The 14,927-nt window shown below is 44.5% G+C and overlaps 2 protein-coding genes across 4 annotated transcripts; both read right to left on the reverse strand.

Annotated features, from left to right (window-relative positions):
* Positions 1–7,732: 7,732 nt before the first annotated feature.
* On the reverse strand, positions 7,733–10,997 carry LOC119376752 (uncharacterized). Of its 3 annotated transcripts, none has more exons than XM_049411471.1 (3): positions 10,610–10,997; positions 10,177–10,336; positions 7,733–7,940 (listed from the first exon to the last, which is right to left on the reverse strand). In XM_049411471.1, the coding sequence occupies exons 1-3, from the start codon at positions 10,769–10,771 to the stop codon at positions 7,918–7,920; spliced, it is 345 nt and encodes a 114-aa protein (XP_049267428.1). In that variant the 5' UTR covers positions 10,772–10,997; the 3' UTR covers positions 7,733–7,917. The 3 variants fall into 3 exon arrangements, 1 of the variants encoding a protein (XP_049267428.1); XR_005180647.2 differs by lacking the exon at positions 7,733–7,940 and adding an exon at positions 9,372–9,411; XR_007414614.1 differs by lacking the exon at positions 7,733–7,940 and adding an exon at positions 9,947–10,035.
* A 982-nt stretch (positions 10,998–11,979) lies between these two features.
* On the reverse strand, positions 11,980–13,625 carry LOC119376751 (uncharacterized). The gene is made up of 9 exons (XM_037646486.2): positions 13,354–13,625; positions 13,199–13,278; positions 12,981–13,071; positions 12,836–12,924; positions 12,672–12,747; positions 12,580–12,615; positions 12,483–12,521; positions 12,182–12,226; positions 11,980–12,053 (listed from the first exon to the last, which is right to left on the reverse strand). The coding sequence occupies exons 1-9, from the start codon at positions 13,586–13,588 to the stop codon at positions 11,980–11,982; spliced, it is 765 nt and encodes a 254-aa protein (XP_037502414.2). The 5' UTR covers positions 13,589–13,625.
* Between the last annotated feature and the right edge of the window lie 1,302 nt (positions 13,626–14,927).

Below are 14,927 nucleotides of genomic sequence, written 5' to 3' on the forward strand. Positions count from 1 at the left end.
CTCCTCACACGCAACAACATCGAATGATGACGGGCCCGACAGCGACCGAGCTCTTTTCCGACGTTCGTATGTTCCACGGAGAAATGAATGTTGATATCCGAGGCTTTCTCTTCCACACAACACGGGACAACACCTACCGCGTGCTTTCGGTTTTCGCCCTGACTTGTCTCGCCTTCAAACGGGCTTCAGATGGAAAAACAAAAACAGAAAAAAAAGCTGCCGTGACGTTTATAGTGACGTCAATACAAAAGTCACGTGACCAGGAGAGGCACTTTAGGGACTAAAACGGCTAGGGACGTTCGCGCATTTTGGTGCCTAGGACGCGCGCGGTCGTCAGGAAAAGCACCTAGCTTCTCGCGCTCGTGATAGTTCACGCCGTGACCGCGCCGCGGCGCTGCAGTCGCCGGCTGGAGTTGGTCGGGATTGTAAAAGCGCAGCCAAGGGGGGGGGGGGGTTCAACCCCCCCCCCCCCGAAATTTTTCAGTTTTGCTTGCGTATATATACGCGCGCACATACAAACGCACGCACGCACATATACATCAAGTATGGTTGAACCCCCAGGAAAAAAATTTCTGGCTACGCCCCTGTCCTTCGCCTTAATGAGTGAATTAATGGTCTCGAACGTCATGTCCACATAAAGGGTGATGATGATCAGGGATATCTCAAATGCAAAGAACATTAATTTACGAGCTGGCTATCTAAACTAGTACTTATACAAGTGTAACAGCGCCGTTGCTACGATGCTGCATGAATACACAATCTGACAGCAATAAGGAGTTTCCGCAATTAACCTCAACATTTTTGTGTTGTGAAATGAAGCCGAAAATTATTGGGAGAAAAACGTGGAACTAAACAACATGATGAGTGAGCGAGTACACAAGAAAAACAAACACAACAACTGCGGCGGTATTCTCGGGCGAGCGCTTTCGAGATATTTTGCGAAGCTCAATCGCTTTCGTAATCGTGCGCGGGGCTTGGCACGCCGGCAAGAACGCTGTCCACCGATCCCGGATGCGTCCAATGCAAATAACACTTGTGGAGGCGAAGCCATTATATTTTTTGAAGGAATCGCCCGTGAACAACGTAACCTAATAATGTCTTGCGTGTCAAGACCATGACATGAGTGTGAGACACGCTGCAGATTAGTTTTGACCGCCTCGAATTCTTTAACGCGCTCCTGTATCTAAGCACAGGAATGTTGCTTTTCACACCCTTCGGAATGCGGCTACTGTGGTCGGTAATCAGACCCATCCCAGAAGTTAGCAGCACGACACAACGACAAACCTGATCAGCCCTTTCAAAGTGTGCACGACGGCGCGCGGACACCGTTGGGGACTGTGAAGAAAAAATGCATATAACTTTTTGTCATTTTAATAGGAACATTATTGATGCTGTTTTCGTCATTCATCTGAAGCTTGAGACAGGAAAAAGGCGAACGTAAACAGCGGAACAGCGAACGAAGCAAGCGCGCGATATGCCGGTGCGTCAAGGCGGGCGTCGAAGAGTCCTTGCCGTGACGTCATCCACGCCTCCCGCCAGGTGGCGACACCCCAACTTCTCGGGGCTAATAGGAAGTAGAATGTTCGATGTTTCTGCAATAACAATTTTGTGCTCTCCTGGTTCACCTTGGGCCCGCTAGATGGCGCCACCTGTCCAGCCGGTCAGGGGCTTCAGGCCTCTCACGTTTACGGCTTCGGTATTCTAGGTCGCTCTTGCCTCGGTAATCCGGCTGAAACAAGGTGATCGTAAGTGGCGCTCGCACTTCGACATAATTTGACTCGGCGGCTGGAGTCTCCGCAAAGCGGATATCGCGAGTAGCCACGAAGGTAGGTGGATTCGCGAGATAGGGCCGTAAACGCAAAGCCTATCCGGCGAGTATTTTACGTTCCGTAAAAGTTCGCGCATGCGCAGATTCCATCCTGTAAGCGGTAACGTAAAGAAGCATACGTACAAACTAACAGTCCCTTTGTCCAAAGTCACACTTTACGACCGGATTTTAGGCAAATGCCTATTTCGTTCCTTGCGTTCCTCTCGTGCCACTTTGATATATGAGCATGAATTAGAGCTTAAGAAGGGCTTTTGTAATGTTTTTATAGTGCCTATAAATGCCTATTCTTGAGGTTCGTGCCTAAATGGCTATAAGTGCCTATAAATGCCTATGGTCAAAAATGGCGACTATATGAGGAATATTTAACCTCAAATTTCGCTTTCGAGTGCAGTTTGAAACCGTTATTCAAGTTACTCGGCAATATTGACCTTTGAAAACTCTATGGGGCTCAACCTAGCCCTCTAGTTCAACCAACTTCCGGTAACAACCGCTAGCAGCAGTGAACCTGAATGGAAGCCCGTCTCAGTGTCTGCAGGGGAATGGGGAGAGGGAAATAAAGATGGAAATCAGAAAGAAGAAGAAGAGGAGAGTGGGGTCCATTGCCGAGGACGCGGCGAGTGGTTTTTACAGCCGGTTGTCCAGTCTAGTGTCCCCAAGGAAGTCAAGAACAGGCTTGAAGACCTGGGTGTGGCGGTGGGCAGGGAACAGGAGGTCCCTCTGTGCAGCCGCGGGAAGGTAGAGAACGAATGCGAAAGCGTGGAGTGCCATCAGGGGAAAGGAGGGTTTAGATCAAAATAAATAAAAAGTGTAATGCGCACGCGTCTTTTGTTTTCTTTGTAATTTACTTCTGAAAATCAACTCTCGAGGTTACATTAGCAATTGTAGTTAGACACTGGGAGTTGTTGCGTGCCCAATGAAGAGCGCTTTACCACAACAATGTTCCAAATTGGTTCATTATGAGCCGAGAAACCGTCATGCGAGAAGGAGATCTTGAAACCCTTGTCATCAGCCCCGTGTAGCCTTCGCAAGCCAAGTCCCTTCCCTGCCCTCGTCAGTATCGGAGCCGTAGGATCACATGACGCAGAGACATCAACACGTCATGCGTACGCAAGGTGACGTGCGCCTGACGTGCCAGGGCCAGCTCGTAAATGCGATCGGTGTTGTGTCGTTTCGGCGTTCGTTTCTGTGGGATGGACCCCTCAGTGCGTGCACGTTTGGAGAGGCTGGCTCGGATCATGTATCGTTCCCGCGATACACCGCGTCGCACAACTAGAACTGCTGTAAGGGACGATGCACCAAAAAGGCGCCCAGCGTTGTCAGGGCAGGCATCAGGACGACGCGGGAATGGCGAGTACAGTCGAGCGCGATATGAAGGTTATCGCGCGAGCGTCGATCTGCCTAGCATCAGGCCTATAGGCACTTTTCGGAACAGTGAAAATCGAGATTGCGCATTCTTCTCTTCCTGGTTGGCTGTTCCATGCTACAACAATCGCCCCTATGACGAGCTCTACACCCTTTCTCTATATTTTAGGCTTTCCATTCGTTGTGATCAAGTGCGATCAAGTTGCGTTGGCTCTTATCTCCGCGGAAATGAAAATGATTGCTGGGTAACATCTGGTAAGGCGCATGCTTGGCACTGCTTCATTTAAACGGCTTGCTGAGTTGAACAAAATATATCGCGTTGTCATAAAAAAAAGGAAATGAAAATGTGCCTTCGTTAGACGGGAGTGATCGCAGCTTAAGGAACAGCAAAAAGAGTGAGTGAAGCCCTCCCTCTCCTCGAAAAAGAATTCTGGGACGTGGCGCTGTTCTAGTTCAATTGGTCGACGCTCACGCGATAACCTTCAAATCGCGCCGGACTGTAGACAAACGCATGCGAAATTGAGGCAGATTAGTTTGGCATCTCGCATGCTTTGTGGACGCCGCGCAGTATGGCGGATCGGCAAACTTTTCGGCCGTCCTAGTGCACTACAGTGGTGAAGTTCTCTACTCTGCATCTCTCATGAATACCACCCTGGCTAGAGCCGAGCAGGCCGCGTTGGCTCTCGCTTTAATTGACGAGAATAGGCATCAAATCTACACCGATCCTCGCGCGGCTATCAGAGCCTTTGCATAAGGTTCCGTTTCCGCCGAGGTCGCACACATCCTTGGTGACAGTCATTTCCTCACACACCATCACGTGGTTTCCGGCTCATCTCGGGTCGCACTTATCCTGTCTGGCTAACCTCAACGAGGTCGCCCACACCCGCGCGCGCGAGCTAACCCACCGCGCCGGGTTGGACGGAGGCGGTACCTCGGGGACTGGCCAGGAGGTCATTCGAGATCCTTTATTCACGTTCAACAAGGTTTCTAAGCACTCCAGCTGTCTAGACGAACGTTTCCTCTTCCGCACGAGAAACTCTCCAGGCCGCAGGCTGCCACGCATCGAATGCTGCAGACCAGGTCTTATACTAGTGTATCAACCATTAAGTTCTTACACGGATGCTCTTGAACCGGACTGTCCCGATTGTGGCGCGCGAAGCAATTTAGATCACATGCTCTGGCGGTGTCCCTCCTTACGGGGCCCTCAACGCCTCAGTGAAGAATAGTGGTGCTCCGAGCTGAGGAGCTCGAATCTAGTTAAAGCTGAAATTTGGGCTAGTTGGTCTTGACTTAAATACATAATATAGCGGAACAAAACAAGGACAGAGAAAGAAGCAGCGGTCGTCCTGTGTGCTTCTTTCTCTGTCCTAGTTTTGTTCCGCTATATTATGTATTTAAGCTCGAATCTACTACACCAGTTAAGGGCCGTCCACAGGGCCCACGACGCGGCGGTGAGGCTTGGCCTCCCCGTCCCCACGTGGGAGCGACACGCGGCGCTGCCGCCCTGAACGGCTGCGGTGCTCCTCAGGACTATCTTAATAAAGTTCCTTGTCTGTCTGTCGCTGCGATTAGAAGTAAAAAGGAAAAAGAAAAAAATTGGACGAAGCTTGCACTAAGCCGCGCAAAGCTCGAAACAGCGAAACTGGACGATTCTGCAGACTCATCTCGTTGCTTCTAGGTTATTTCTAGGCCTTAGCTAGGTGATGCAGGTTGTTTCAAGATTGCTTCTAGGTCGCTGTAAGGCTTTAGCTAGGTGATGCTGGGTTGTTTTTACGTTGATCCTCAGCGTAGAGAGGTTAGAGTTAAACCAGACAGTCACAGACACGACACGGATGTCGAAACTCCCCGAGACAGAACCTCGAGCTGAAACCAAGCGTTCGCACCGGTCATAGATCTACGCGCACCGTTGGTGCCTTTGTACCATCATTAACAACATTTCTGGCTTTCCTGTCGTAGATGCAGATCGGGCACATCTTTGTTTGAGATTATTTGAATCTGTGTAAAAATTTATTGTGCCTATATTTACGATTTTGCAGGCCTTAAACGCTGTTTTTCTTGCCTATTTTAGGCGCCTAAAACGCGCTTTTTAGTGCCTAAAAATCCCGCCTCTAATTATGAGAGACGCCGTAGTGGAGGGCTCCGGAAATTTCGACCACCTGGGGTTCTTTAACGTGCACGTCAACCTAAGTACACGGGCCTCAGATATTTTCGCCTCCGTCGAAAATGCAGCCGCCGCGGTCGGAATCCGATCCCGCGACCTTCGGGTCAGCAGTACTTATATTCGAGCTTGTATGTACAGCATTATTGTTCAAACATATTTTCACTTGTACTGCGCAAAACGTTTCGAAGATTTTGTGCAGTTTTGTGTTCATCCGTCACCCCATTGTCCTCGTTGCTTTCGATGTATCATGGAGGCTCGGTTTCTCCTCAAGTGACTAAGGTCACTTTCCTCCCGAACTTGCCCTCATTCTTGAGATGAAACAAAATCGAATGTAATTGAATGACGCCATCTTGTGACGTCGCTATGACTTCACGTGATGATGTCATACGAAATCATCGCATGGTTAAAGGAGTGCCGGTTTCGGAGGCAGGGCCAAACTAGGTGTGGCGCAGAAGGCTTGCAATGCGGCCAATTCAGGAGGAAGTGCAAAACCACGTTAGGTGCAGAAAGCTTTCATGGGTTGGTGGAGGGCGAGGATCAATACATCGAAAAATAAAAAAAAAGATGGCCCGCACATAATGACAGGTTTACCAACAAAGCCTGTGCGAGTGCCACTCTCAGAACCCCGTCTTGCATTAGGTGTGCTTTACTTTTTAGTTTGATACAGCTAGGCTTAAAAATACGCCTTACTGTGGTACGTATCTGCAGGTTGCGAGTGCGTGCCGAAATCTATTGGATTGCCGGAACTTCATTTTAGAATGGGCAGGCTCAGTGCATCTACTTCGCAAAGGCTTTGATCTACATACCTCATATACCGACCTACTCGATGCAGCGCACAACACTTTATGATGTTGAAAAAAGGAGGCATGCTGGCCTTTTTCTGATCACATGCAACAATGAATATGACAGCAGGTGAATAGCAGATGACTCAGATAAAGAATGAAACAGTAGGTTTTATAGAATACTACTTTTTTAACATTCGGAATAGATCAAGATGGCTGCTAAACTGATGAAATTCAGTGAAGCAGGGTATTAGGAAGGAGATCAACGGATGGACAGTCGAAGGTTATCAAAGACACTTGTGTTTGACACTTACGATAAAAAGCAAGTGAAAAAATTTTCAGCTGTGTTATTTTGTTACTTTGCCTCATTTATACGGGCTTCTATAAGCTAAGTCTGTTCTCTGGACGTTGCTAGATTGTAGGGACTTCGGAAGACTACAAGCACATCACGAGAATTGAGAAAAAAGTTTAGAACACAGTATGCGTGCAGTAGCACGAAACATATTTGTTTACGTAAGTCAACTGGTCCCGCGTTCTTCTCCTTAGGGTGTTCGAATGGTTAAAGCATAAATTATAAATGCAGATCTCAACACCCTGATATCTGTGGAATGTCTAAAAATGCAATTACAATGTCGTACAGTGAAGGAACAGTACGACAGTACACATTTAAAGCGAGAAAACAAAACCGAAACGAAAACTCTGCTTTATTTCGGCGGCGACCTCTTGTGGGATGCTGTGGGACTGAGTCACAAGCGGCCGAAAAGAAAATACCGGTCCAGGGCCCGTATTCTCAAACGATTGTGAAAGGGGGTAGTATCGCGTTTGGTAACCTAGAATCTGACGCGTTCAATAAAGAAACACTTGCCACTGTGACACCCCAGTGAACCACAAATATTGTGTAGACATCCATGGTATGTTTCTCGTGGACGTTGTAAATGTTTCTTAGATATCCATAGAAATCCAAATTACGAAGATTAGATGTACCCGCAACTATAAAAAGCTCGACCGAGTAAGGTTGCAGGCACGTTACACATGAACACTGAATGGACATTTAATAGATATACATAGACATTGTCATTTAGTAAATAAAAGCTTTCTTCATGCACTTCGCACACTTACCGCATGTGGTTGGTGTGTTAGACCTGCGGTCCCATGGCAGTCTTGCTTATTGCCGCTCGGCTATACTTTATAGAAAGCATCAAAGGCGTGAGGCTGGCCGGATTGCTGTCAGACAAATTTAAGGCCAGCCTCACGGCGTTGATGCTTTCTATAAGTATAGCACACCAGCTAAGAGCCAGACTGCAGTGGGAGCGCAGGTCTCTAGCACACAAAACTATACATGCAGCAAGCCTGAGGAAGTGCATAGAAAAAAAGTTCTCATTCACAAAATTTTAGCAATGTTTGGTAAAGAAAGCCCCAACCAGCCTGGCATTATCATCAAGCACAAGCTGCCGTCTAACCTGCATGTTTATGCTGAGTCCAAGGCCTGAGAGATTTATTGCAGCAGACAGCACATTGTTTTCAAACACATTTATTGAACATAAAATGAAATCAGTCTTTGAATGTAAGGGTAATGTAAGTGAAGTTATGGGAATAAATTATTACTGAACAGAAGTCTTCAACAAAGTTCGCCTTGAAAGCTTCAAAGTTATGTGAATGAAAAATTACTGAACAAAAGTCTTCAATGAAGTTCGCCTTGAACGCTTCGAAGTGATGTGAATGAAAAATTGCTGAACAAAAGTCTTCAACGAAGTTCCCCTTTAAGGCTTCATCCTGCTGCACGGCTACTCATCACAACCACTTGATCCTAAGAATACAACAAAAAAGAGAGTCAATATAAGCTATCCAAAAACAGCGAAAAGAAATACTATAAGACATTCCAAGCATGAGCATACCAGCAGTACTGCTACTCAATATTACCATGAGAAAGAAATGCTTGGCTTGGATTATAATGCCCCACTCCTCAACTTAGCAGAAGAAATTGAGACAGATGATGCATACTGCAGAAACACAGCAAATGCAGATTAATAATGCATACATGAGCAATAACCACGTTACTCATTTCAGCATATGTAAGTATAGCTATTCCTAGAAGCTAAAGAGCACTCTGAAATGCCCTTGGGCCTTAAGAGTATCAATAAATAAATACAAAGACCTTTCACTAATTCGTGCTTCGTTGTAAATTTCAGTTTCGGAACATCATACTACAAAGAGTGATGTTTTCATACTAAAGTGCAGCAGATAAGAGCTACACTGGACACACATTTGAGTTTCCAGTGTATGCCTAATTGTCTGCCACATTGTGTCATAAAGTTATGGGATAACATTCAACTTGTTGAAAATTTCTCAGGTGGCAACTTAACGTCCAAATATGATGAGAAACATAACCATTAAAGGGCTCAACAATTGATCAGAACATGTCACAAGATTCTAGTGGAAATGAAAACTAACTTTCGGGACTATTTTTATCATGGTGCTTGTGATTTAAGTAGGAAGTATAAAGTGCTATAGAAAGTTAAAAAAAAATGCATGTACCGCTTCTGCAGGGAAGGCTTGGTACAATGTGACAGAGAATTGAGCTAACTATGCAATTTCTTGTCATTTAATACATTATACTTCTTGCTTAAACTGTGGTCTTTATGTCACACAGCCATGTGCACTTTATTTATTCCATAGCATTACAAGATAAAAAAAAAATGTTCTGAGAAGCAAAGCCAGCATCACGGCAACGGTGGAACAGCACACCTGCTGTGAACTGTGGTGTCCATGATTGCATGGAGATGCACTCAAGTGCTTTTGTAGGCAAACTTAAGAGTGATTACATATACTGTAGTCTTCATGTGAGATACAAAAAGCTGTTTACTAGTTTTACCATAAATGGGTGCCACCACTGGATGAGCAGAACTACTGATATAGCCTATAAACTCTCGCAAATGCTGGCATATGATTTTATCATGCTCACATATCACTGTTTCTAGCATGTTTTCCAAGCACAACTCAATCTACAGAGCAGATAGAAAATTTTAAAAAACGTTCTACAGTGCTTTCCATTTACATCACACTGACTGGATACTGTGACCAATGAGCTTCGATTGCAACAGAAAAAAACTGGGCACTGCAGAAATTAGCTGTCAGTTCCTTTAAGCTTACTGCAAAATGCATAGCAGGTTTATTACCTCTTGCTGCATTCCTGTGCCTTGCTGGGGCATGACGCAGCCATTCTCGAATGGCTGCCTCATTGGCAAATTTATTTGCAGCGTGAACCTTTTGCACAGCACCTTTGAGAAAGTCAAAGCAATAATTGAGAGACAAAAAGTGACACCAACTTAAACATTCAATCAAGCCAACAGCCTGATTTTCTTTCCGATGACAACCGTCAAAGGCGGATACAAGATTTTGTCCGGGGGGGGGGGGCAGCTAATGAGAAGTCTGATACTTAAAGCTTTAAATTTGTAATAAATTTGTAAATGCAAGTGACTTATTTAGTAATATTTTGTGCACTATGATTATATTCCCCATGTTGTTCCTTTATCGATCTTAGCTCTACTTCCATGTTCAAAATGATGTATATATTTCACTATTCTATTGATTGGTATAAATATGCAAACGTGACTGTGCTGCCGTGAACCCTTGCGATAGGAGCAAAAACAAAACCAAAAGACAGCTTTCTTTCACCTCTTTTCCACCCGTTTTTAAGAGGGACTAAACACGAAGTTGATTCATTGATAACTACACACACACTCGGCTTTCAAGAATTAAGGAGGGGAAGGAGTTAGGACATCTGACCCCCCCCCCCCTCCGGATCCACCAGTAACAACACTATAACAACAATACCCCTGCGTAGAGTAGCCAACTGGACTGCTGTCTGGTTAACCTCCCTGCCTTCTCCCTTTTCTGTAATCCTAGAAGCAAAAGCATGATGCTTAAAACATTTAAAGCAAAGTCCAAATGGCAGCCACCTGACAGTTTTTAGTTGAACGGAGAGACCTCTTTCACCAAGGAAACAAGAGAAGCTATCAATCAAGTACATGAAAAACACTTACTTATTATGCAAGAGGCAAGACGGAGCTCGCTGAATCTACGCTTTCCTTTTTTTCCAAGCCATGAGAATTCCGCTGCAAGATTGTCACAGAGCAGGTAGCAAAGAATTCTTTTTGTGCACGCAGCAGCATTGATTCCACCTTTGTTGGCAAGCTCTTCCACCTGAAATAGAGGCAAGCCAATATACACTTATCGTAAGCATGCAATTAAAAACTGCACATATCTCATGAATATATATAAAAATAATGGCTTTACTAAAAGAGTACATCGACTACTTCAAATTTTCTATAAATATATGTAACCTAGGGGACAAATTAAAATTCTATTAAGTGCTGGCTGAGGATTTACACACTGCACTAGTGTTGAAAAGAAGGAAGACATTAGGTGGCCCTCAGACAGCAAAACACACACAACACACAACCTCAATGCACTTACAAGCACATCTTTCATCTGGCCAGTCAACTTGTTATCGAACTGTTTCAGTGACTCGTACTCCGAGAACGGGCTGGAAACTAAAGGTGCATTTCCTTTGGCAGCATTGGACCGAAGCCGGCCGATCAGCCCATGTATAAGTTCCCCATGCTGCTTTTGAACCATTCGCAGCACTGTCAGCTTCACGAGTACTTCATGCTGGAACTCCGAAATAAAATGGTACAAAAAGCCTGCAGACCCCTAACAACCAATCTTTGTTTGTGACTTTTGTGCTAATTTGTAGCTCTGATAATCCCAAAATTGAACTTCAAATATTGTAATGCATCATAACTATCCAAGTATAATTATGATCAATTTCGACATCACTCAAAACTCCCACCTAAAATTATAAACTAGTGGCCTACCACAGGGGAGTGCCCTAATGCCAGATGTGCTAAGGTTGAAGCTTGGGCTAGTGAGTTGGTAGATAGTGCGAAGAAGGGGAACAGCGCTAAAATTTTTTAACAAACACAAAGAAAGACGGACGACGTGGATGGCCAGATGTGGTTGCACTTTGGCGACCTTGAAAGTGCATGTGAATGCTTTAGTGGAAGTTAGGGTGTGACACTCCAGGCAAGTGTTAGCGCGGAAATTTCTGTAAACAATTAAACGACACAACACACCCACCTGCCGAGCACCCACATTTCTATCACGAGTGTGCCCTTTTGAAAAAAAAAATTCCTTGCTACAGTACTCAAAAAAGCCATGCACTGGTGCCAACAGCCAGAACCACGTTGACAGCAGCCACACAACAGAGTGAAGAATAACGCTGCAAACTTGTCTGTGAGACTGAGAATACTCTCATTAATCGTTAAACATCACAGGAGGCCCCTGTCCTAATCATACTAGTGACAATATCCAGATGTGCTGCCTACTCAGATGAACAGTCACGGTTATTCAAAACCAAATTAAAATTTCTCAAAGGCAACATTCACCACATTAATTTGGAACGATGTGCTCAAGTCAGTAATGCCTGTGTACGCTAGACAATCAATGAACACAAACATTTCAAGCTTTAACATTCGATGTCGGGAGTCCTTTACAGAAACTTCATGTATGCTAATCAGTCAGGCACACATGGGAAGAATGAATAGAAAGAGAGAAAAACGAAGGCGAAAGGCAGGGAGGTTAACCAAGCTTGGCTTGGCTGGCTACCCTACACGGAGGTGGAGGAATAAGACAAGCTTTACTTTAGTGAATACGTGAAAAGCTGTATTGACAACAAAAAACAGCACACTAATTCCTCTCAAGTATACTAGCCCTACATTGCACCTGGCAACATGAACATGCATCCAAAGTTGCACTTTAACCAGACAATACCTATGAAAATCTCATTAGTTGATGCTGAACGTACCCTCTGGGGTTAGCGCCTTCCTGTTTTTTGCCCGTGCAGGAGGTGAAGCCATGGCTGCAGACAAAACATGAAAATTTTAATGCAGGTTTGGTTAAAAAAGTGTCAGTACTGGACTGATAAGTTTACCGGGGGCACATATATAACTGAAAACACATGACTAACGAGAAGCTTTCACAGTTTACCAGAGTCACGCATGCCAGCTTCAGTCTCCTGGCCATCCAGCATCTCTGCAAAGAAAGTGCTGCAACGTCACCCAGCTGCCCAGAATATAGGGATGACTAAATATCCATTCAAGGGAAACTATGCAATTTATTGTGCTGGGCTCCTAGCAGCCCTACAACTTGGCCTAGAAATCTTAAGTTTTAGATACAGCTAAATTGATTTACATGCTTCAATGGCGCCTTTATAAGGATACTTTTTTAAAATTACATATAAGTTAATATATGCTCTCCAGCATAAGGAAAGTGGAAGTACAATGCTTACCACAACCATCTTCCGATTCGTCAGAGTCACTTGAAAGATCTGCAAAGTATTGAGTAGTTAGTCAACTGAAGATGAGGCCAGAAATGTGGATGATTACCTTCAGTGTTTTCTGCCGGAGTGTCGCAGTCTCTGTCTGCAAATTCAAAACCATGTCAGACAAGCAGCACTCTTAAGGACTTATTTGCTTACGTGTTGAACCAGATGGGCCAGGGAAGCTGCTGGGGGGTTTCAAAAGAGCATTGAAGGTGTGGCTTGGCTTTGACATCTTAAAAAGAAATATGCAGCATTGACCGAGTGTGGCAACAAAGAGAGACTTAGTATGACGTATTGTAAAAGGGTGAGCTGCTGCTTGCCTGTCCTTTCTGTTGGTTGCCAATCTCTTGCAACTGGTTTCCTCCTTCGTGAAATTCGTCGCAAGCATTTGCACAAGTGTTCTCCATTCCTGCATGCAAAAAGGAATATTACAAAAGAGAATAATCTCTTCGTATGACAACTTACGTTCATCTGTGGACGGTCCATTTGAACCAGTGAGGCGTGAATGAAAAGTAGGCACTTCATCATCGCTGATGTAACGACTTGGCTTTGACACCTTATTAAAAAGACAGAACAGACTGTGGGCTTTGTCTCGAAACTGCACAGCAGGTTCGAGGAGTGGGGAAAAAAGAACATAAATGCGATATGAGTAGCATGATGGTAAACCAAAGGGTCAGTCTAACCTTCCGTTTCTGAAGGTGCTCAGATTCAACATCAGAGTACTGAGCTTGATCCAGATTTCTACGAGCCTCTTGATATGTGCCTATAATAAGAACCCGCATATTCAGAGAAACTGCATGCATCATACTCAAGTTAAAGCTATCCATAATAAACTTACTGTAGGTAGTTTTCACCACAATGCTGTACATTTTCCAGTCTTTGTTGGGGGCTTTTGCTTTTTGAACAGTCGCCATTTTGCAGCCAGGTCCTGGTGGCCAATAGCATTTGCCACCAACAATCCATATGTTGGGCACAACAGCTACTGTTTTCTCTTCAGTAAATTCCACAATGGAAAAGCGCATCTGTAAAAAATTGTCTGTGACCACTCTCAGACAAAAAATGAACATAAACATCGACTGGTTAAAATTTTTTCGCAAAAGCTAACGCGAACAACTGCTTTTGTTTTACAGTGTTCTCAGATTTCAGTGGACATATTAGACATCTCATCTGCCAAACTAACTTCATAAAAAAGTAACAAAATTATAAATGTTGTACAGAAATTTTTAGTTGCAGAAGCTACAACATGACATAATGTCAGCACCACCTTTCTTTATTCAGCTACTATCAAACACCATTAATACACTCACTTAAGTGGCAGCATGAAGAAACATCGCTATGCTGAATGCATTTTTTAGAAGAGATTAAAATATTTTTCTATCAGAATGTTAGCACAAATTTCAGTTCTTTGTTGCTGTAGCCTGCATTCAACAAATTAGCAAGGAGCTAGAACATAAACAGCGTTTATTCTTTCAACATAGGAACAGTGTTCGAGCTAGCTCGTATGAAGTAAAGGTACAACTACAAACTTATCATGGTAAGGAAGGATAACCAGCTTGTTCTGAATGTCAGTGATTGACCAGCACTGGACATTTGAAAGCCTGTCAACAACAGCAATACTGAGCCTAGTAGAGTCAAACGGTTGTGTGTACAGTGGTTTCACTTCTAGAAACTGCCTTCCTACAATGCAAGGGCTCTCATCTTGGCTACTGTGTGCTATAGCGTCAACAAGGGCAATCGCATTTCCAACTTTGCAGCAGTTGTTGGCTGCTTTAAGGGTAACCGTAAAGGAACGAAATTTGACTGCCTTATATTGAGGGTTCATGCAGCCTGTAGGGGTAACAGCTGCCTCATGGCTACCAAGCAGCTCATATCCATCAACAGTGCAAGATGAGGAAACGCTCTGTAGGTTGTCACCTTCTTTTAACCTGTTGTACAATTGGCGGAGGGGACAGCCTGACCGGCGAAGAAGCTTTTTGATCATCTGCAAATTGTTTTCGAAAGCAAATGCTGAAAAAGATTCTAAAGTACCATGCACCTTTGCATCAGCAGCAAGATGCAAAAGACAGTGAACATTGTACGAGACATTTGATGCACCATACAATTCCACAAAGCCATTGACAAAATGCTCCAAAAGAGTTTGTGCATAGTCTGCATGCTCATGACAGAGAGAAGGTGTGCTAAGGATGTTTGATGCTGCATGCAGTGTCAAGAAATTAGCATAGGCAGCAGCAGAAAGGTTGCCTTCAAGTACCACAGGTCCAGTGTAGTGCAAGAGCTGTCTGAACTCAGTAGCTTTCCACCTGTCTTTTTCATCAAATGACCTCGGTTTACGTGCAAACTCCTGAGGAACATGCTTTTCAAGAGAACAGCTGCGTTTTGATATTTCTGTTTGGTTTAGTGGCCCGATTCGAA

Source organism: Rhipicephalus sanguineus, unplaced genomic scaffold (assembly GCF_013339695.2).
Source record: "Rhipicephalus sanguineus isolate Rsan-2018 unplaced genomic scaffold, BIME_Rsan_1.4 Seq216, whole genome shotgun sequence".
Taxonomy (NCBI): Eukaryota; Metazoa; Arthropoda; class Arachnida; order Ixodida; family Ixodidae; genus Rhipicephalus; species Rhipicephalus sanguineus.

Excerpts from the sequence above, each read along its gene's own strand:
- LOC119376751 (XM_037646486.2), bottom strand. The coding sequence starts at position 13,588 with ATGTTTATGTTCATTTTTTGTCTGAGAGTGGTCACAGACAATTTTTTA. Across the intron at positions 13,072-13,198 it reads AGCACCTTCAGAAACGGAAG|GTGTCAAAGCCAAGTCGTTA; the intron begins GTTAGACTGACC and ends CTTTTTAATAAG. Across the intron at positions 12,227-12,482 it reads CGAATCGGAAGATGGTTGTG|AGATGCTGGATGGCCAGGAG; the intron begins GTAAGCATTGTA and ends CTTTCTTTGCAG.
- LOC119376752 (XM_049411471.1), bottom strand. The coding sequence starts at position 10,771 with ATGGTTCAAAAGCAGCATGGGGAACTTATACATGGGCTGATCGGCCGG. Across the intron at positions 10,337-10,609 it reads GCCAGATGAAAGATGTGCTT|GTGGAAGAGCTTGCCAACAA; the intron begins GTAAGTGCATTG and ends CCTCTATTTCAG. Across the intron at positions 7,941-10,176 it reads TCTTGCCTCTTGCATAATAA|GATCAAGTGGTTGTGATGAG; the intron begins GTAAGTGTTTTT and ends TTGTATTCTTAG.